Source organism: Cebus imitator, unplaced genomic scaffold (genome assembly GCF_001604975.1).
Source record: "Cebus imitator isolate Cc_AM_T3 unplaced genomic scaffold, Cebus_imitator-1.0 Scaffold8, whole genome shotgun sequence".
Classification (NCBI taxonomy): Eukaryota; Metazoa; Chordata; class Mammalia; order Primates; family Cebidae; genus Cebus; species Cebus imitator.
In genome coordinates this window covers 7,740,059-7,762,085 of record NW_016107323.1, presented here as the reverse complement: position 1 = coordinate 7,762,085, position 22,027 = coordinate 7,740,059, and the positions used below count along the sequence as shown (strand labels likewise).

Genomic DNA, 22,027 nt, shown 5'->3' with positions numbered 1-22,027 from the left:
TCCCAGTATATCTGAATCCAAAATAAGTCAACCTTCTTTTCTTTATTATTCTCCTTTTCCACCCTCACCCCAGATTTATCTTAAAGGGTAAATTCCAGGACCCGCAAGATCCCTCGGAGAGCTCCCACCCGGCCAGGTCTGCACACATCTTGCCTCAATGTACAGGATCCCGCGATGGCCGCAACCCGCGGTGTGCACAGCTGCATTTTCTTTCCCAGCCCAAACTCCCGCGTGCAACTTTGCAACTCACGCTCGGGCCGGGGTTGGGGGGGACCTATTTGCTCGATCCGTTTAGCGGAAGGATCCCTTGCACGGATGCAGTTGCGCTCAACCATCTCCGCTCCGCTCTGCTCTGCTCCGCGCCCGGCCCCGCCCACTCCCGCGCCCGGGCCCCGCCCACTCCCGCGCGCCCTATGGCCCATAAAGAAGTCCCGGCCGGGCCGCTGCACTCCCCACGCGCATCCGTGCGCCGCCCGAGGCTGTCTAAGGAGTCGGCGGCCATTTTGTTCTTCTCGTGGTTCCAGTGGGGAGAGAAGGAGGAAGCAGGGAGCGGGGCGGTTGGGGGGGGACCCGCCGCGGCTGCTGCCACCGCCGCCACCACCGCCTTTGCTCGTGGCGTGGGAAAGGAGGTGTGAGTCCCGGGCGCGAGCCGGCGGCAGCGCCGCTGAGGGAGGGTCGGCGGTGGGAGGGCGATGGCGGATTTAGATAAACTCAACATCGACAGCATCATCCAACGGCTGCTGGAAGGTAAGGGGGCGGCGGGCGGCTGCGGGGGGAGGCGGACCGGAGGGCGGCAGGCGGCCCCGGGGACTCGAGGGAAGGGAGTTGGGAGGCCGGTTGGGCTTGCAGCACCGCGGGGAGTGAGCCACTCGAGTTGGCCCGCTGGCCCGGGGCTGCAGCCGCAGGGAGGCCGGCCTGAGATCCCCAACTTGTCGCCAGGCATGGACCGCCCAGGTCTCCGCTCATTCATTGCACGAGGATGCAGGCTTCCTCCCGGCCTTGGAATTTGAAAACTCCGCTCCCCACCCCCATGTTTCCCGCCCCTACCCATTTGCCCCTGCACACTGGACGGGTCTTTGGAGCGATGGTTGGGGGCCCCAATCCAGCCTCCTGGACGGCGTGTGCGGTACTATGCGAGATGGACTTTGCGGTGCTCATCCTTTCGGAGAGCAGTTTGAAGAGGGTATGAGTTGAACCGGGTTTGGGGGCTCTTTTCCTGCTTGGTTTTATATTTTTCGTAGTTCTAGGGTCTTGAGGGGTCCATTTCTCGTAACTTGGTAAGGAACGTTCATGTCTCGAGAGGCGTGAGAACCTGTCTTCGCCTGACCCCCAAATCCTTTTAAGTTGTTCTGATCTTGGATAGATATCCGCGCTCTTTTCCTGAACGTGCATCTGAACAGGAAGCCAACGAGGCTGACGGTATCGTTATCTTTCCAATGTGCCAGGCTCTGTGTTAAGAGCCTTTGCGTCCATGAAATTATTACTATAATATAACTGACGCTTCTAAAGCGTTTACTGTGTATCAGGCATTCTTTGAGCACTTAACCCAGATTTCGTTTAATTGTCCCAATCACTTTGCGATATTTGCGATTTTTTGTTGTTTTACAGAAGAAACTGAGATGAAGTCACTTAACCAAGGTCACACAGTTAGTGACAGTCGGGTTTCAAACCCAGATAGCCGGGAGCTAGAACTCGCCACAGACAACACTGTCACCTTATGTAGGAAAGAAGGAGGTGGCCAGTGGTTAAGTAAAGGTTAATAGAAAGCTTTGCATTTCGGCTCACCTAAGACTTATGAAGTGCCTGGCAATTGATTCATGTTGATGTGGGAGAGGGGCGAGGTTCAGCTTTTAAAGACGGAAGCTGAAATGAGCTGCTTTCAGATTCAAGGGCATGTTAACGGAGGCTAAGATCTTATCCAAGACTTTGTAAGAATTCAGTCAAATCCCCTAACTTGGACGCTTTCATAATGGGAACTTGGCAGTTTTAACCGCTTTTTGCCTTCATACAGTCCTAAAATATTGTTGGACTATAAATGCTGTGAGTGGTGGAGTCGAGGGCATGAACAGTTGGACAGCTCTGGTGTTAGAATTTGCAGATCTTTTAAAGTTAGCTATTAAAATGAAACTCCTGAAAATATCTCGTCCTGTACTTTTCTTAATCTGTGCATTCTTTCCTTTTATCCTGTCTTTAAAAAAAAAACACTGAATGTCATTAAGGACCCTTGAAAGGCTCTTGAAATGTTATTGCAGGGTTTTGTAGGTGAAAACCTTGTTATTCCTTTAATGCCAGGTATTTATATAAGAACCATACTTTTTCATACTAGTTAATATAGGTCTTTAATATTTTTTGAGGCAGCAGTTGGTCAGAAGCTGATTAAAATAGTTTGCAGTAAGAAAGGAACTTTTTATTAAAAGTTATTTTCTTTCTAAATTTTAAAATTCTGCTTATCTCTGCAGGGATATGTGTGGCTAGAGTGGGCTTTATTTCTCTGAGGAAACAGGAAAAGTTGGAATTTGCATGGATTAAAAACATTAAAAATTTTAAGATCATCTAAGGCTTGCCAACCTATATTCTGATTTGCCCATAATTGCCTCTGTATTCATAAACAGCTTTTTTCATTTTAATCTTTAAAATTCTAATAAGTAGTTTGGTAAGTAATGATACATCTAAAATCATTGTTTCTTAATAGTTCCTCTTGTTATGTGGCACTTGAAAACCAGGTTTTCTTATATATATATATATATTTTTTTTTTTTTTTTTTTTTTGCTGAAATTGATAAAGCAGTGCGTTGTAATGCCTCGGGAATAGGCTAGCTGCAAAATATACTTAAATTTGTTTCTCGTGGGTGTTAAATTGGCAGAGAAACAGTTGAAGATGATCCATTCAGGGTATGTAGATGTCTAAGTTAAATGATATTGGTAATAAATCATGTGCTTTACAATTTTTTATTTAAAAAATTAAATTTAATGATTTAAAATAGAAATGAGAATCTCACTGTGTTGCCCAGGCTGTTCTTAAACTACTGGTTTCAAGCAATCCTCCCACCTTGGCCTCCCCAAGTGCTGGGGTTATAGGTATGAGCCAACGTGCCAGGCCTAAATTTTGTGCTTTTTGTAATGCCTCCAAAACCTTTTTTTTTTTTTTTTTTCCTAAATACTTTAAGATGTAAATATATCGGAAAGTAGAGGGAATATGACTTTTGTGACCTCGGTAGACTTTTTTGCATGTTCAGCATTGATCTTTTAAGCTTGAGAGCAGCATAAGCTGGTTGAGAAGTAGCTCAGTAATAGTACTGAAAAGCTAACTAAAAAGTGAAGCCTTAAGAGAAACAGCATGTTGGTTTAAATCTTAGTCTATAACCTTTGCAGTTCTTTTCTTTGAACTTTGAGTAGTTTTTCTGTAAGGAGGCATCACTTCTGCAACCCACCATGGATGCTTTTATCCAAGCTCTGCCTTGCTGATGATAAAATCCTAAGGTTGTTGACTCCTTAGTATAACTGATGTTAGTTATTTAAATAACTACACAGTAAAACAGGGCATTTTGAGAGAAAATAAGCCAGCTGTTGATTTGGTCTGATGTATTGAAGAAAAGTGAGATTTGGGGCAGTTTTACTTTGTAAATGACCTCCTTCAAGGAGCCGTGGTGGCTAGCATTTTTCTTGCATAGCAGGTGGTTGTAACTTTACTTCACATCTTGGTTTGCAAGAAGCGTCTTTGTTTTGAAGGCCATTGTCAAACTTCGAGACCATGTCTGGTTCTGCAGAATTGCCTGACTTGCTTTAGTGATTTAAATATGACCTCTGCTCTGGCTCACAGAAAATGTTTACAAATTTAATCCTCTGATAGATAAGGGCTGTTCTGAAGGTAGTTAGTGTTCAGATATTCTGAAAAGATTGTTTAAATAACCGATGTGTTCAACTTTTTTGGTGCAGTATAAAACGTTCATATTCTGATGTTTAAAAAAGGCAGCCGTCCCTGGTCCTAAAGATAATAAAGGACAAACATAATGGTTTAAAAAGGGGGAGGTTTCTTAACATACTAACCAAAAAAAAACAGAAGTCATCCTTCCTAATGAATATCTGTAATTAAGTCTCGCTCTGTCACCCAGGCTGGAGTGCAGTGGCACTGTATCATCTCACTGCAACCTCTGCCTCCTGGGTTCAAGTGATTTTCCTGCCTCAGCCTCCCAAGTAGCTGGGACTACAGGCACGTGCCACCACACTCAACTAAGTTTCTGTATTTTTAGTAGAGAGGAAGTTTCACCATGTTGGCCAGGCTGGTCTTGAACTCCTGACCTCAAATGATCCGCCTGCCTCCGCCTCCCAAAGTGCTGGGATTACAGGCATGAGCCACCATGCCCAGCCTGTAACTATTTTTTTTTTTTTTTTTTTTTTTCACGGAGCAGGTAACTTACACTCACATCCAAGTTGTCAGCTTCCAATTCCCTCATTGATAAGAACTGTAATGTGAGCCCTTGCCCTTCCGTTCCCATCAGCGTGTCAGTTGTATGCCCCTTTCCTCTCCACCTAGGCAAGGCAGGAAAGCTCTGTTGGAGACATGATCTGCAGCTTACAGGGGTCCTTTTTTTAAACCACAGCATTGAAAAAGGATTACTCTCCTTGTGCCCACAGTGCCCTCTTGCCTGTCAGTAGCAGGAGGCAGCAGTGAAATCCGACAGAATTGTGTGTGACCTTGTGCTTGGGGGGGTGGGGGGGGGCGCGGAAATGTGACACGCAGGAGTAGAGCCCTGGGCACTCCTCCTCAGAACCGGGCAAATGGACATGCAATTGTAGCCTAGCAGTGGTCAGCTGTAGAAACTAGGGAGGTGATTTAATGTCTTTGAAAGCACAGTCCTGTTATAACCTAACCTGTTGTGCAGAATCGAGGTGCCAGTCAGCCCACTTGACTAGGTGAGTATTCCTGATCACGAAACAGGGGAATGATTGATATTATGTGGACTTAACGGTTTAATTTAATTTACAATTGAGGCCATTAGTTGACCTTAGAGATTGGAATATGAAGGAGATAATATTCTGGGTGTCAGTCGCTTTGTAGATAAAGAAACTGAAGAGTCGTTCAAGACTAGGAAGGAAAGATTTCATTTCTATGGAGCTTATGGAATTCTAGGACAGAGTTTGACCTCTGTACCCAGAGCGTCAAGAACAGTGATATATTCGTGGATCTTGGTGATTTGCCTGAAATTTCTAGCTTCCCCACTTCATGGGGATTTACTGCCATCATTGTCACCAACAGTAAAGCTTATAAAACATGAAAACTCAAAATGTAGGGTCAGATGTAGTGTCTACTCAGTGGTATTTTAACAAAATGTGTTCTTAGACCGTGGAAAATGAAAGTTTTCAACGGATTGGCTTTACTCTAGGTGTAGAAAACTCAAGATGCTTTATTGAGAACAGTTGACAGTGTTTTGCAGCTACATCCTATCTGCCTTGAAAAAAATGATGTCACTTTTATTAATTTTTTGACTAGAGACTGGGTCTCACTCTGTCACCCAGGCTGGAGACCTAAACCCCTGGGTTCAAGCAATCCTTCCTCCTCATCTTCCTGACTAGCTGAATCTACAGGCACACACCACCATACCTGGCTAATTGTTTTTCTTTTTCTTAGAGAGACAGGGGTCTCACTATGTTGCCCAGGCTGGTCTTGAACTCCTGGCCACAAGCAGTCCTCCCACCTCATCCTTACAAAGTGTCGGGATTACAGGTGTGAGCCATAGCGCCCTGCTTTGGTGCCACTTTTAAATGGCTGAGGTATAACCCCATCCATTAGGAAAGTCAGGATGGGAGACGGCAGGGTGTAGAAACAATTGTGTTGATCACATATGGAAGTCTTCCTGCTAGTGACTTTGCAGAGAAACCAAAGGATTTTTTTTTTTTTTTTTTGTCTTGCTCTGTTGCCCAGGCTGGAGTACAGTGGCAGGATCTCAGCTCACTGCAGCCCTGCCTCCCAGGTTCAAGCAATTCTCCTGCCTCAGCCTCAGTTGTTGAGTAGCTGGGACTACAGGCATGGGACTACAGGCATGGGCCACCATGCCCTGCTAATTTTTGTTTTTTACCAGAGATGAGGTTTTGCCATGTTGGCCAGACTGGCCTCGAACTCCTGACCTCAGGTGATATGCCCACCTCGGCCTCCCAAAGTGCTGGGATTACAGAGGTGAGCTACCATGCCCGACCCAAAGGATTCTTGGTAATATTTGGATGGTTTATATTTTTTGCAGAAAAGAACTCAGTTGTTTATGGGAATGCTTAATGTTGGAAATATTTACTGTTTTTTGTTTTGGTTTGAGTCTTATTTTCCTAAATCTGTCAAATATCATGAGGCTATTAATTCACTGAATGAATATGATGTGGCATGTTGTTAAAATTATCACCTACTTTAACAGGATTATTTTAAAACAGCAAAATCTTTGCTGGCTTATTTTTATACCACTTGTGCCTTTCTTAGGTTCTGAAACTTCATTAGAATTCAGCTAGGGCTTTTTTAGTTTATGCTATTTCTTCAATATGATTTTCTTTAAACAATTAAGGGACCTTGATGTGGCAAGGAGAATAGTTTTTTATTTATCATAAGTAATCTCAAACTTGTCTTAAATTTCTTTCCATACTTTCCATCTTTGCTTTGCTTTTTGCCAGTAACTAACTTCAAAAAAAGTTAGTGTTGCTTATGGTAAAGAGGTGGTATTGTAAATAATTACCAATGTTATTTTATTTATTTGTTTTTTTTGAGACAGGGTCTCACTCTTTCACCCATGCTGGAGTGAAGTGGCACAATCTAGGCTTAATGCAGCCTCTACCTCCCAGGCTGAAGTGATCCTTCTACCTTAGCCTACTCAGCAGCTGGGACTACAGACACATACCACCATGTCCAGCTAATTTTTGTAATTTTGGTAGAGACTGGATTTCACCATGTTGCCGAGGCTGATCTCCCACTCCTAAGCTTAACTCCTGATCCCCCATCTGGGCCTCCCAAAGTGCTGGGATTATAGGCCTGAGCCACCACACCTGGCTGTTATTTTTTTATGATTCAAATTTTTACCAATTTGTTTTCAATACAAATGTGTGGAAGTTTTTATGATATGCTCATGTCAGTGATTTCCCAGATACATAGATCAGATACATTTCTGCAGAGCCACCTTCACTCTTAACAGTAATAAGACATTCTCTTGAATCTCCCTTTCTAGCCAGATAAAGAAATGTTAATACTTATACTGAAAAGTCACAACCTTAGGTCTGAGTTTGTGTGTTTTTGTGTGTGGTTTTTGTTTTTGTTTTTGTTTTCTTTTTTGAGACGGAGTTTCTCTCTTGTTGCCCAGGCTGTAGTGCAGTGGCACAATCTCAGCTCACTGCAACCTCCCCCTCCCTGGTTGAAGTAATTGTCGTGCCTCAACCTCCTGAGTAGCCGGGATTACAGGCGCATGCTACTATGCCTGGCTAGTTTTTGTATTTTTAGTAGAGATGGGATTTCACCCGGTTTATATGGCAGCTTTTAAGAACTCTCCAGTGTTCACTTGGACTGCCAAACCTCATTTTGAAATCTCTGTTAGACGATTCAACATGAAATTTAAGAGTAATTCCAGATTTTCATACTTTGAAAAATACTCCAGTAAAGCCTGGTAAGCAAGTGGCACTATTTATTGTTTTGTAATTTTATAGCGCAGAAACAGGCTTTTTGCCAATCAGAAGTACATAGTCTGGAATGTATGCTTAATTCTAATGCTACCAGTCAGCAGTACTTAAAGATTTATCCAGACTTCAGTCATGCGACAAATTTTGAGCACCTGCCGCGTGCTGGCCATGGCTCGTGTATGCTACAGAGCAGGACTACTGCTGTGGGTTTACATTCTACCCATGGGTCCAGATGAGTGGGCAGAAGCCAACTGGCAAGTAGGATACAAATAAAATCATGAGGTGTGGTCGGTAGTGACCCGATGTTGAGAGAGCCTTCCAAAAAGCATGCAGCAGGCTTGTGAGGGGAAAGGAGATGAATGAAGCTTTTCTCCAGGGTGAAGTGTGGTGGCTGAGCCCAGGCCTGAAGGCTGAGCAGCTGTATGATAACTGATGGAAGAGGGTTTTGGTAGTTTCTATATTCATGTATATTTTTCCTTCTGCTGATTGTAGGGAACTTAAGAAGCTTTCAGACCATGTTTGTTGATGTTTCTCATAAGCACTGTTCTTTAAATATAAATCTTGGCCAGGTACGGTGGCTCACGCCTGTAATCCCAACACTTTGGGAGGCCGAGGTGGGCAGATCACCTGAGGTGTCGGGAGTTTGAGACCAGTCCGACCAACATGGAGAAACCCTGTCTCTACTAAAAATACAAAATTAGCGGGGCATGGTGGCACATTCCTGTAATCCCAGCTACTTGGGAGGCTGAGGCAGTAGAATCACTTGAACTCGGGAGGCAGAGGTTACAGTGAACCGAGATCATGCCATTGTACTCCAGCTTGGGCAACAAGAGTGAAACTCTGTCTCAAAATAAATAATCTTCATTTTTTCTGGAAAAGCTGCATCTAATCTTAACATTAAGAGTAATTTTTAAGGCCAGGTGTGGTGGCTCATGCCTGTAATCCCAGCACTTTGGGAGGCCAAAGCAGGAGGATCACTTGAGCCTTGGAGTTTGAGACTGCAGTGAGCTATGATTATGCCACTGCACTCCAGCCTAGGCACCAGTGTGAGCCCTTCTCTCAAAAAAGAAGAATTTTTAAATTGTTGATAGTCTTGCTTTTGCTTTTCACTAATCTCTGAATGCTCCCACCCAAAGGACAAACAGAGAAACAGGATAAAGGAGTTAAATATAAACTATGTCTATTGAGAGGTGGTAGTGGGGAGCTTCCAAACCCAAAAACATGTTAACATTGATTTCATCTGATGGCATTGACTTAAATACAATAGCATTCATACAACAAAACCTGCTATCGTATATTATGAGCCAAAATTATCACAGAAATATTCTCCTGGAAGACTTAGAGTCAGCTATTCATTCATAAGTGTGGGACTCTGCTGAAAAAAATTCACTTGAAACTGGAAGCTTCTAGGATTTCCTTCCTAGCCAAAAATAAAGCTTCCTGATGGGCAGTCTGCCCAAGTTTATGGTTAACTTGTGGTTAAATCACTAATGATTGGCATTTTCTAGCCAATGAAGCAGGAATCCCATCTTTCATCAGGAGTAATTACTTGAATTCTAACTCTGCATGGGTGTCTAGAGAGAAAAAGAAAATCACTTATGGAAAAAACATTTTTTGTTGCCCAGTAACTGTTGTATTAAATATGTGTCTGTTCGATATCTCTCCTCGAAAACTATCAGTAATGCTTTTGTGGGTTCTTTTTTTTTTTGAGACAGAGTTTCACTCTTGTTGCCCAGGGTGGAGTAGTGCAATGGCACGATCTCTGCTCTGCTCACCGTGACCTCCGCCTCCCAGGTTTAAGTGATCCTCCTGCCTCAGCCTCTCAAGCAGCTGGGATTACTGGCGACCGCCACCACACCCAGCTAGTTTTGTATTTTTATAGACACAGGGTTTCTCTGTGTCGATCAGGCTGGTCTCAGACTCCCCCGACCTCAAGTGATCTGCCCATCCCAGCCTCCCAAAGTGCTGGGATTACAGGCGTGATTCACCATGCCTGGCATTACACTGCTTTTATTGCTTCTTGTATAACATTCTTATCAGAATGAGACTTTGTCAGTTACGTATTTTGGGTCCGAAAGTGAAGTGATTTTCCCAAAGCAATAGAACCAATCCAGAAATGTGGGGCTCCTGGCTTGCTCCCAGTCCACCTTGAATCTAATGTTTACTTCATTGTGCGCTTGAAAAATTTTTGTTCTTTCTCTCTTACTATCATTTCTTGCAACTTTTCATTGAAAAAATAATACTCCTCCACTATGTTCCATATCTGCTTAAAAATTAATTCAGGCTGAAGATGATTTTATCTAAGGCAATATTTTGGAAACTTGGCATAACCCTTTTAATGGAAAATGATTCTCCACAATTCTCAACAAATGTGTCAGGTTTTTCACTTGAGTAATATTTACTACTCTCTAATATAGTTACTTAGATATTTACAGAACAAAGCTAGAGACAAACCAGTTAAGCTTGTTGCTGTTATTCACCTATTAAGTTAAATGAGTTTGTGGTTTTAATATAAAGCCTCCAAAACCAAGAAATTTAAATTAGCAACATGGATTTAATCTCATGGATTCTCTGGTTTTCTAAAACTGAATCACTTGATACTGGATTTAATGATGGAAAGATGAAGGCTTAAGTTCTGTATTTAGTCTGATCCTATGTTTTCACTTCCATTTTATTCACAGAATGCCTGATTGTATAAATCTTTTGTACAAAACAAGTACCAAAACTTGGATTCCAGTTGAGGATAATCAGGCCCCATACTTACCTAGACTCTGCCAGAAAATCATTTTGCTAGATCGTTTCATGAAGGGGCCACTTTATGACTGTAAAATTAGGGTACACTTAGAAGTTCAATGCTACTTAATCTGTATCTAGTTCCAACTGAAATCAAAACATAAAATTTCTTCTTTCCCACAGCTACCTACCTGCTGACAAGTGAGCTCTGTTGCAGTTTTTACTTTGATAGAACCCTAAGTGCTCTGGTGGTGTGGATGCCCCGTGCTATGCAATGATTTCTTTCTCGCATTATTATCTGTTGAAATTGTTAGGAAATGTGCTTTTTTTTACAGGATAGCACATAACTGACATCCTTTGCTCTATACAGACATGAGTATAAAAACAAATGTAAGCCCAGAAATCGCATGGCAAAATAAGTACAACGAGTTAACATTTTCTTAATGAAATGAAAACAACACTAATATTTTTTTCACAGGTAAATTAAATCAGAGATCCTCAGGAGGAGATACCCATGGTCCTCTGAAAAACACTGATTGGGGAGCATTCTAAGTATATTTCCAGTCCTGTTTCTAACAGCACTTGCATGGACAGGATGGCCCCCTTTTTGAAATACTATAAAAGAAGTCTTACTTGATATCGATGATGCAATTAAATCTTGTCTAAGATTTTAAGATTCTAATTAGGCATTAAAACCATGGTTATTATAAGTGTCCTGAAAATGAAGCCACTCAGAAAGCTAGTTAAACCATGTTTTTGCCCCTTTATCTAAATCTTATATTTTGTATTTTGGCTTAATTGGACTAATTTGGGTTTTTCTCCTCTGCAGTGAGAGGGTCCAAGCCTGGTAAGAATGTCCAGCTTCAGGAGAATGAAATCAGAGGACTGTGCTTAAAGTCTCGTGAGATCTTTCTCAGTCAGCCTATCCTACTAGAACTTGAAGCACCACTCAAAATATGTGGTAAGTTTGGGGCACACAAGTTATCTTTGGTTACATGATTGATTGAATCAGAGATATGTTGATGACCTTGTATTAGCTAGCAGAATCATTTTCCTGTTTGTGAATAGCCTGGAACTACTTAAAATTGAGTTGAATAGTAGCTTTAGAATAAATACCTCTAATGGACTTAGTTTAAAAAAAACATTTCACTGAAGGAATGACCATTGCAGAAGAAAAAAAGGAAACTAAGAATGGAGAGCTAAGGAAAAGTCTGAACTACATGGATGTATAGGAATATGTTTAAGCTTAAAGCAACACTGGTTATAGCTAAAAATAGAACTTCTTTGATGCTGATTTTGGGGTTCTGTTTTCTATGTAATAGCAGATAATCTGTGTCTTAATGTAAAAACTAAACTTTATTCATTTGAGTAATATATTCTTATAGTATATTTGACTGCATCGATAAAACTTTGTGTGCATGTTTTAAAGTAAAGTGTTCTTTGGCATTGTCTTGCAGGGAGAAATTGAAAGCTAAACGCGATGGTGGGTGGGAGGTAGGGGTAGTGTGTATGTATGTATGTGCTTTTGTTCAATTGGGGCCAAGGCTCACTAGAAGTATAGCAGTTCTGCTGACACAGTACCCAGAGACTGAGCTGTCAGAGATCTGATATTGATCAGTCAGTCCGAAAGGAAAACCATGTTACTTGGCAAGAAGGCATGCCTAGACATTATAATCCTTTACACAGAATAAATTCTTAATTAGTTGAATTTTGTGTGAGGTTCTGGACATACACGTATACTCAAAAATTTTATTAAGCTTGGTTGAACTAAATGTGATGCAAGATTGGAAATTACTTAGTGTTGGCTGTCAAATTAAACTCTCATTACTAGAGGTCAGTGCCACTGCACAATTAATATTTAAAGAATATCTTTCCAAAGCTTTGTTAGTGGATTGAGCTGTAAGTATGGGAACACTGTGTAACAAAATTCTTGCTTCTAGGTGACATCCATGGGCAATACTATGATTTGCTGCGACTTTTTGAGTACGGTGGTTTCCCACCAGAAAGCAACTACCTGTTTCTTGGGGACTATGTGGACAGGGGAAAGCAGTCATTGGAGACAATCTGCCTCTTACTGGCCTACAAAATCAAATATCCTGAGAATTTTTTTCTTCTCAGAGGGAACCATGAATGTGCCAGCATCAACAGAATTTATGGATTTTATGATGAATGTAAGTACTTTTCTATATTTAAGGAAGAGTTGTTGAAATTAAGATACTTTATCATAAACAGTTATCACATACTTCTGTTAGGAATTGTGAGAGTTTAAATGCGGTGGTGTCATCTCTCAGGTTTTCTGTTTCCTTAACTTGTTGTTAGCTTAGCTTTTTTGGGGAGGGGCGGGGAAAACAGAGTCTCTGTTGCCCAGGGTGGAGTGCAGTAGTACCATACCTCACTACAACCTCTGCCTCCTGGGCTCAAGTGATCCTCCTGCCTTAGCCTCCAAGTAGCTAGGACTACAGACATGCACCACCACACCCAGCTAATTTTTGTATTTTTTTGTAGAGACGGTTTCACCTTGTTGCCTAAGCTGATCTCCAGCTCCTGGACTCAAGGAATCCGCCTGCCTAGGCCACCCACTGGGATTACTGGTGTGAGCTTCGGCGCCCAGCCAGTTTTTTCTCTCTTGGGTAGAAAAGTAACACTGCTGCTATAATAAATAATGTCTTGGATTCTTTTATGATGTGATGATCAGATTAGGAAGTAATGCTTTATGGTAGTGGTTTCTTTAAGATAATTATTGTATTCACAGATAACTTAATTCTGAGGAGAAATCTGAGAACCATTCCAAATGGTTATGTCCGAAAAGGTTTTGAATCTTCACCTCCACCTCCTTTTGTGCTCATCATTTCTGCCAGTAGGGTTTCAGGTTTGGAGTGAAAGAGTAGTTAAGGAGCTTCAGATACTTGGCATTTGCTAATATTATTATAGGGAGATCAGCAAAGGGTTGTCCCTGTGGTCCTCCCCTAGACCACATTGTGACTTACAGTCTCGAGATGTGGTGTTTTTCCATCTCAATTTCACATAGATGAGTTGAGCTAGCACATTTGTTAAAAGTGCATCCCAGAAATATACTCACAGACTGAGCCCTTCTGCTACCGTAACGCTTTCCCACAATTGGATGTTTGCTTGGTCTGTGACCTTGTGATCCAGCTGGTAAGATGGGGTGGGTGGAATCATCAGGGACAAAGATTCTGTGGGTTGTGGACTGACTGAAACCATTGAACCTGTACAGGAAAGATATTTGAAATTAACAGTGATTCTGTATCAAAGAAGTACCGGTAAGCCAGTTACTGCTCCTTAGGTAGTGAAATAAGAGACGGGTGTGGTGGGGTTTTTTGGTTGGTTGTTTTTGAGACAGAGCCTTAGACTGGAGTGCAGAGGTAGGATCATAGTTTACTGCGACCTGTAATTTCTGGGCTCAAGCAGTCCTTCTTCCTTAGCCTCCCTAAGTGCTGGGATTACAGGCATGAGCCACCACACCCAACCAGCATGTTTTGGATACTTCTTCCAAGTGTTACTCTTGAGTTAAGAAAGGGTTCCTTTTACATAGCTGTTAGCCCAGCAAATACTTTACATGTTTACCTTGATGAAGTTCACATCCAGATGACCTCATTTTTGTGATGTATATCCTAATGTAATGACACTGACTGCATCAGTTTCAGTTTCTCCTTAATTCAGAGGCCTTTAAAAATGACGTAGAAGATCAGTGTTGGACCAGTTTCAACTCCTGTTTGGTCATCAACACAATTTATAGACCTTGTCTACCTGTGGGCATAAAAGTGCCCTTGACATAGGTGGCTTTTGGTTGAAGGCTTGCAGACATTTAATATATGTATAATATATATTTTATTAAAATGAAAAGTTTTATTCAAATGTTGATTTACATGGGACAATTTTAGAAAAAACACTGCCTGTTCTTTACCATTTCTTTTTTTTTTTTTTTTTTTTTTAAGTTTGCAAATGTGACAGAAAAGCTGAGGTATATGTTGTTGGGTAAAACGTGGGTGTTTGTTGATCTGTTTCTGTTACCAGAGCTGTCTGATGTACAATAATGGGAAACCACATTATAAGTTCTGGCTCAGAATCCTAGGATTTGGAAGCTAGGCGATTACCCAGGCTAAACCTTTCAGGAGCCAGATGTTCCTAGAGGTCTGAGGTCGCCTTAGTCAGGAAATGAAGAGAGACGAGAAAGAGGCAGCCCTGTGCTTAAAATGCTGAGAGGCGTTTTACAGGAGGAAACAAACTGATTGTTGATGGAGAGGCCAGCAGGACTTGGCAAGGGAAGCTTGTGCATGTGGCATAACTAAAGAATCAAAGGCCAGGCGTGGTAGCTCATGCCTATAATCTCAGCGCTTTTGGGAGGACTAGGTGGGTGGATCCCTTGAGGTCAGGAGTTCAAGACCAGCCTGGCCAACATGGTGAAAACCCATCTCTACTAAAAATACAGTAATTAAGTGTGGTAGTACATGCCTATAGTCCCAGCTACTCAGGAAATTAAGGCTGGAGAATCCCAGGAACCCAGGAGACAAAGGTTGCAGTGAGGCAGGATTGCACTGCTTCACTCCACCTACTGGGGTGATGAGTGAGACCCTGCCTCAAAAAAAAAAAAAAAACCCCAAGGAGTGAAGCTGACCTTGGGGAAAACAGAAGTCACTATCACTGAGGGACAGTGCAGCCCTGTTTTTATAATACAGGTTAAGTATTCCTTGCCTAGAATGCTTGGGACTAGAAGTGTTTCAGGTTTCAGATTTTTTTTTTTTTTAATATTTGTGTTATAATTACTGATTAAACATCCCTAATCCAAAAATTGGAAATCCAGAATGCTCCAATGAGCATTTCCTTTGAATATCATGTGAGTGCTCAGAAAGTTTCAGATTTTGGAGCATCTTGGATTAAGTAGTAGTATTGCTATTGGAAATTGGAGGTGTTGATTTTGCAGATGGCCCTTCAGCCTTTTGTAGGGAGGAGTTTGTTAAGCTTTCAGAACCGCCCCGTCCTCCCCCGCCCCAATTGAAGGAATTAGTAGCCTCTAAAGAAATGCACAATAGGGTGAACCATGGTCAGAGTTAGACCTAGTTATTGAGAAACCAGAAATCATCAGGAGAAAAGATAAACAGTCTTCTCTGCAGAGGGAGAAGGCAAACATTTGTTGAATTTGCATTACATTTCAAGCCCTGTGCTAAACTCCCTATGCTGCTTGATTTGCATTACAAGGTGAGGTGTGATTCAGGAGGTCAGTTGCTTTGGCTGGCTCTAACTCTCAAAGGAGAGATACAGGTTTAACCTTTAGATATCCCTGTAGTCCCCAGGATAGCACAGGAAAAGAGACTAAGGACAAATACTTGTTTTTTTGTTTCTGTTTTTGAGATGGAGTTTGGCTTTTGTTGCCCAGGCTGAAGTGCAGTGGCGCAATCTTGGCTCACCGCACCCTCTGCCTCCCAGGCAGGTTCAAGTGTTTCTCTTGCCTCAGCCTCCCAAGTAGCTGGGACTATAGGCACGCACCACGACACTCAGCTAATTTTTGTGTTTTTAGTAGAGACGGGGTTTCTCCATGTTGGTCAGGCTGGTCTCGAACGCCTGACCTCAGGTAATTCACCTGCTTCGGCCTCCCCAAGTTCTGGGATTACAGACGTGAGTTCTGGGATTACAGACGTGAGCCACCATGCCCAACCAAACTCTTGATTTTTAAAGATGGTGCTTCATGTAGTAAGGTACAGGAGACAGAGACATCTGGACAATTGGACAATCCTCAACCAATCCAGGGAAATTTGTTCTTGTAAGGTATGTGAGTAGATTTTAAACTCAGAACATAGGTTTCCTGTCGAAACGGTACATAGAGGCATGTTTCTATCAGAGCCACTCTGACTCCAGAATGTATGGATACCTGTGCTGGTGAGGTAACATGATCAGCCTGTGACATCAGGCCTGTGGGAGCATGTGGAGTCTGTATGGTGTTGGAAACAGATGTCCTGTAGTGCCTGTGAGAAGCATCTGCTGCCCTGTGATCATTGTGCCTCCTGCTAGAGCACTGAGGCGGGTACATAGGGGGTGGGTGTTAACTCAGAGGTTTCCTCAGAAGGAGGGTGGTAATGCCACATGTGTAAGTTCCTAATTGCCTTCAGAAGTAGGGAACTACCTGTGGTGAGATTGGACAAAGCAGATTGTATTTCACACAGAATTTATGCCACCAGATAATTCTTGGGATTTGATGGTAATCCTTAATCATTATCAAATCCAGAATTCTGGTTTCTGTGAAATTTTAAAAGATTTCATGTGAAAATGTAAGTCATTGCTTTTAGATCAAATGTTTCTCTCATAAACATCTTCCCTCCAGGAGAGTCTTTATTTTCATTATTATTTTTTTTTTCTTTTTACTTTAAACTGATGGGGTCTCAGTATGTTGCCCAAGCTGGTTTTGAACTCCTGGGCTCAAGCAATCCTCCTACCTCAGCCTCCCAAAGTGCTGGGATTACAGGCATGAGCCACCACGCCCAGCTCTTATTTTAAAAGAGTCTTAAAATAAGACTTTTATTAAGATTCTTAATAAAAACATAGTTTTGTTTGCTTAAAAGGTACCCAGAATCTTGCTTTGAGGGAAATTATCCTGAGACAATGAGACTACAGAACAGTAAAACTCTCTTTTTAATCACAGGTAAAAGAAGATACAACATTAAACTATGGAAAACTTTCACAGACTGTTTTAACTGTTTACCGATAGCAGCCATCGTGGATGAGAAGATATTCTGCTGTCATGGAGGTAGGTGGGCCGATTTTTGTTCCAAATAGGTTTTGATCCCTTCCAAAGGGTGAACATTTTGACATTTGTGAGTTATCATTGGGATGACTTCCTCTGACAGAACTCTCTTTTGTTGATATGTTGCATTGCAGTTTCACTCTGACACAGCCAAGTTCATTTGGATAAAAATCTTAAGTAACAATTGATTTATTATAGGGAGTTCCAGACTCTGTAAATTAGGTTTGAAAATAGAGCAGAAAGTTTTTATTTTTATTTTATTTTTTTAGAGATGAGGTCTCACCATGTTGCCCAGGCTGCTCACAAACTCCTGGGCTCAAGCATTCCTCCTGCCTCGGCCTCCCAAAATGCCGGGATTATAGGCCTGAGCCACCATGCCCAGCTTAGAAGAGTGCTTTTGAGACGGAGTCTTGCTCTGTTGCCAGGCCAGAGTGCAGTGGCACAATCTCGGCTTCCTGCAACCTCTGCCTCCCAAGTTCAAGTGATTCTCCTGCCTCAGCCTCCCGAGTAGCTAGGATTACAGGCTCACACCACCACGCCTGGCTGATTTTTGTATTTTTAGTAGAGATGGAGTTTCACTGTATTGGCCAAAATGGTCTCAATCTCTTGACCTCATGATCTGCCTGCCTCGGCCTCCCAAAGTGCTGGGATTACAGGCGTGAGCCACCACGCCCAGCCAAGAAAAGTATTTTTAACTCTAAAATGAACAACATGTAACTTGCCAATGCCAGAGATCCTCTAGAACACTGAAGATGTGAATAGATTTTCCCTTGATCTGTTTTTTATCGTCTCAGAACTTTTTCTGACTTGGATTTTAAAGCTATTTTGGTCAGGCATGGTGGCTCACACCTGTAATCCCAGCACTTTGAGATGCCAGGGTGGGACGATTGCTTGATGCCATGAATATGAATATGAGAACAGCCTGTAACATATCGAGACCCCCGTGTCTAGAAAAAGTTTTAAAAATTAGCCAGGTGTAATGGTGCACACCTGTAGTTGTAGCTGTTTGGGAGGCTGAGGCGGGAGGATCACTTGAGCCCTGGGGTTTAAGGCTACAGTGAGTCATGATCATACTGCTGCACTGCCGCCTAGGTAACAGAGCAAGATTCTATCTCTAAAAATATATACATGTACGTTTTATAAGCCATTTTGTTTTGCTCACTGGTTGTGCTTTCTTTAATGTGATTAAAATAGTAATTCTAAAGAGATCTCTGTGCTCTATACTCACACAGGTTTTGGTAGAGTTGGATACATGGTTTTTATCTCACATGATATGCATCCCATATTGTAACTCGAGACAATGTGTTCCTGTAGATTTAATGGTCTGTGAACTGTGCAGGTTGCCTAGAGAACTACCTCACACCCGAGCATCCTTCTCAGCTCAGTCATTACAAGCTATCAGTCATAACATCGCTCATTATTGTCATCAACTGGGGAAGCACACAGAGGAGTTTTTTAAGTCACTGGATTTTACAGTGCTCTGTCTATTGGGGTAACTCTCCATGTACTGTTTAAACCTACTACGCCCCATGCATTAGTGCATATAATTCCAGTGTGTATCCAGTTGTCCTTTTTCTGTGTGTTTTTTTCTCTTTTAACCAAAACTAAAACATCATAGATTTCAGTTTTTGTGTCAGGATTGTTGAATTTCTCCTTAGACAAATAGAACTTTTGAGGGGTAATACCCTTTTAAAAGTTCTGCTTGCTTCATTTTTCTTGTTTTCATTGAATAGGTTTATCACCAGATCTTCAATCTATGGAGCAGATTCGGCGAATTATGCGACCAACTGATGTACCAGATCAAGGTCTTCTTTGTGATCTTTTGTGGTCTGACCCCGATAAAGATGTCTTAGGCTGGGGTGAAAATGACAGAGGAGTGTCCTTCACATTTGGTGCAGAAGTGGTTGCAAAATTTCTCCATAAGCATGATTTGGATCTTATATGTAGAGCCCATCAGGTATTGATTTTGAATTTTACATGTACACTTAAGAGCATGTATGTGAGCACAGATTCTCCTTGTTGATTTTGGTGGGTAGGTATTGCTTATTTATACAAAGTGTCTCTGGAACACAAGACAGGCTCAATGGGAAACTGAAACATGGTTTTACTCACCTAATATTTGCACCTGTTTATACTGAAAAAATTTTCTCTTCAAGGTGGTTGAAGATGGTTATGAATTTTTTGCAAAGAGGCAGTTGGTCACTCTGTTTTCTGCACCCAATTATTGTGGAGAGTTTGACAATGCAGGTGCCATGATGAGTGTGGACGAAACACTAATGTGTTCTTTTCAGGTAGAGCATACTTTCAACATTATTTCCTTTTAATATGTTTGAATTTTGCTGATTGAAAAACAATTACATTTTTGCCTAATGTTCATTTATGCTGAGTAGGCTGAATTTTTATTTTCCCTTAACCAGTCTGTGTCCTAGTTGAATAATGTGTGGATCCCTTGTAAAAGAAAAAATTTATTATGACGTCTTTTCCCCAGTGTTGAATTATAATTTTTTGCATTGCATATTGGCTCCTTATGCTTATAGCTCTTTTACTGTAAATCTAAAGCCATAATGGTGATGTAATGTTCAGCTAAAATTAAATCACCACTTGCATGTGAAAAGTACTAAATGCCTCATGCTATGTGTTTACCTAGTTCTGCCCCCTCTAGTCTAACTTCCACAAAACTTCTGTGGATGCACCATGACATCATTTAGCCTCCACCTGACACAAAAGCATTATTTAGAATCTGCTTCAGTCTTTTTCTCATTTGCTTATTATGGTAAACTTGTACAACTTCATACTGGCCTAATCATAAACATGAGTACAGCCACCAAATGCTGTGGCAGTCATCAGTTAAATGAATTAAAACAGTTTTTACCAATTATCAGAGAGAACTTGCAGCTTCCAAAATTCCAGAGATTGTGCAAAGACTCCTACAGGTTGGAGAAACACTTTTCGTAAAGGCCTTTCTCTCCTATATCAGGAGTGGCTAAAGATACTACCAGGTGTAGACTTCAGAAAATTGTTTTAGTCAGACAAAATAATTTGTCCGTATCATAGATTTTATCTGTTCATCATAGCATTGATTACTAAATGTTTACATGTCACCTTAGCTTGTGTTAATATGCTAGGAGGGCTTTCACAGTTGTTGGGGCAATTGTAAACACCATCTGAACAAAAGATTTGAATGAGATTTAAGGACTCTTAAGATTTGGAGTTGAGTATATTTCCTAAAATGAGCTCTTTTGAATCTCTCCAGATTTTAAAGCCTGCAGAGAAAAAGAAGCCAAATGCCACGAGACCTGTAACACCTCCAAGGGGTATGATCACAAAACAAGCAAAGAAATAGATGTCATTTTGACACTGCCTAGTTGGGACTTGTAACATAGAGTATATAACCGTCATTTTTAAGACTGTAATGTGTACTGGTCAGCTTGCTCAGATAGATCTGTGTTTGTGGGGGCCCTTCCTTCCGTTTTTGATTTAGTGAATGGCATTTGCTGGTTATAACAGCAAATGAAAGACTTCACTCCAAAAAGTGTTTTGTTTTTTAATTCTCTATTCCTTTTGCAAACAATTTTAATGATGGTGTTAAAGCTGTACACCCCAGGACAGTTTATCCTTTCTAAGGGGTAAGTGTACAATTGATCTTTTTTTAATTCAGTACAACCCATAATCATGTAAATGCTCATTTTCTTTAGGACATAAAGAGAGCCCTAGGGTGCTCTGAATCTGTACATGTTCTTGTCATAAAATGCATACTGTTGATATGAACCACTGTGAACATTTTTTATTTTAGAATTTTGTTTCAAAGGGACTGCTTTTTCCTCTCATTGTCTTGTTATGTACAAACTAGTTTTTATAGCTATCAACATTAGGAGTAACTTTCAACCTTGCCAGCATCACTGGTATAATGTATATTTAATTAAAGCACACATTTCCCCTACCGTATACTTAAAATGACGATTAAAGCCATTCTTTTAAATATTTGTGACTCTTTCCTAAAGCCAAAGTTTCCGTTGAATTATGTACTGACACACCCCTAAGTACAAGGTGGTATGGTTGTGTACACATGCTACCTTCTTAGGGATTCAAAAACATGTTTTTGATTTTGAATAGCAATTAGTGATATAGTGCTGTTTAAGCTACTAATGATTAAAGGTAATAACATTTTGTACAATTTCCATATAGTCTATTCATTAAGTAATCTTTTTACAGTTACATCAGGCCTGAACCCGTCCATTCAGAAAGCTTCAAATTATAGAAACAATACTGTTCTATACGAGTGACCGATTATGCTTTCTTTGGCCTACATTCTTTATTCTGCGGTGAAGTTGAGGCTTATAAGTTAAAACAAAGGATCTAACCAGTTTATACAGAACTCACAGTATCTATCTATGACTTTTTTAAACCAAGATCTGTTAAAAAAGAAATCTGTTTGAACAGATGACCGTGTACAATGCCATGTGGTGAAATGAATTCAGACTTATTAAATGATGAACTTGTTAAATCCTCTCAGTGTCTGTTTATCAGCACAATGCACACAGGAGAACTGTTGATGGCATATTGAATAGATTTTCCCGAATAAATTGCTCTGGAAACCACACAGTTGCATTTTGGTTTTGTCTTCCTTCAAATAGTCTGTTTTCCAAAGATGGATTATAATACAAATACTAATAATACTCTTTGAGTTTGTAACCTGGAGATACCTATTTGTGTAATAGAGTGATGAGGTGGAATGATCCTCCTCTACTATTTGGGGAGATGAGGCTTAATCTGTATCCATAGTTTTCTCGTTGGGTTCACTTGAACTTAGTAGTGAATTTAGATGCAGCTGGCTTTATTATTCTGAGTCAGCCACCTACATTTTCATGCATAGTTCTTTGATCTCTTTCCG

The 22,027-nt window shown here is 41.2% G+C and overlaps 1 protein-coding gene across 1 annotated transcript; it reads left to right on the top strand.

Annotated features, from left to right (window-relative positions):
* The first annotated feature begins 426 nt into the window (after positions 1–426).
* Positions 427–21,736, top strand: PPP1CC (protein phosphatase 1 catalytic subunit gamma). Its single transcript, XM_017542219.2, has 8 exons — positions 427–747; positions 11,209–11,340; positions 12,320–12,550; positions 17,035–17,139; positions 18,870–19,093; positions 19,293–19,427; positions 20,390–20,450; positions 21,349–21,736. Exons 1-8 carry the CDS (start codon positions 693–695, stop codon positions 21,417–21,419), a joined length of 1,014 nt encoding a protein of 337 aa, XP_017397708.1. The 5' UTR covers positions 427–692; the 3' UTR covers positions 21,420–21,736.
* Positions 21,737–22,027: the final 291 nt, after the last annotated feature.

What these genes read in the sequence shown, in the direction of transcription:
- PPP1CC (XM_017542219.2), top strand. Translation starts at nt 693, where the DNA reads ATGGCGGATTTAGATAAACTCAACATCGACAGCATCATCCAACGGCTG. An exon ending in GATATTCTGCTGTCATGGAG is followed by an intron (nt 17,140 to 18,869) that starts GTAGGTGGGCCG and finishes TTCATTGAATAG; the next exon opens with GTTTATCACCAGATCTTCAA. An exon ending in ACCTGTAACACCTCCAAGGG is followed by an intron (nt 20,451 to 21,348) that starts GTATGATCACAA and finishes ATCTTTTTACAG; the next exon opens with TTACATCAGGCCTGAACCCG.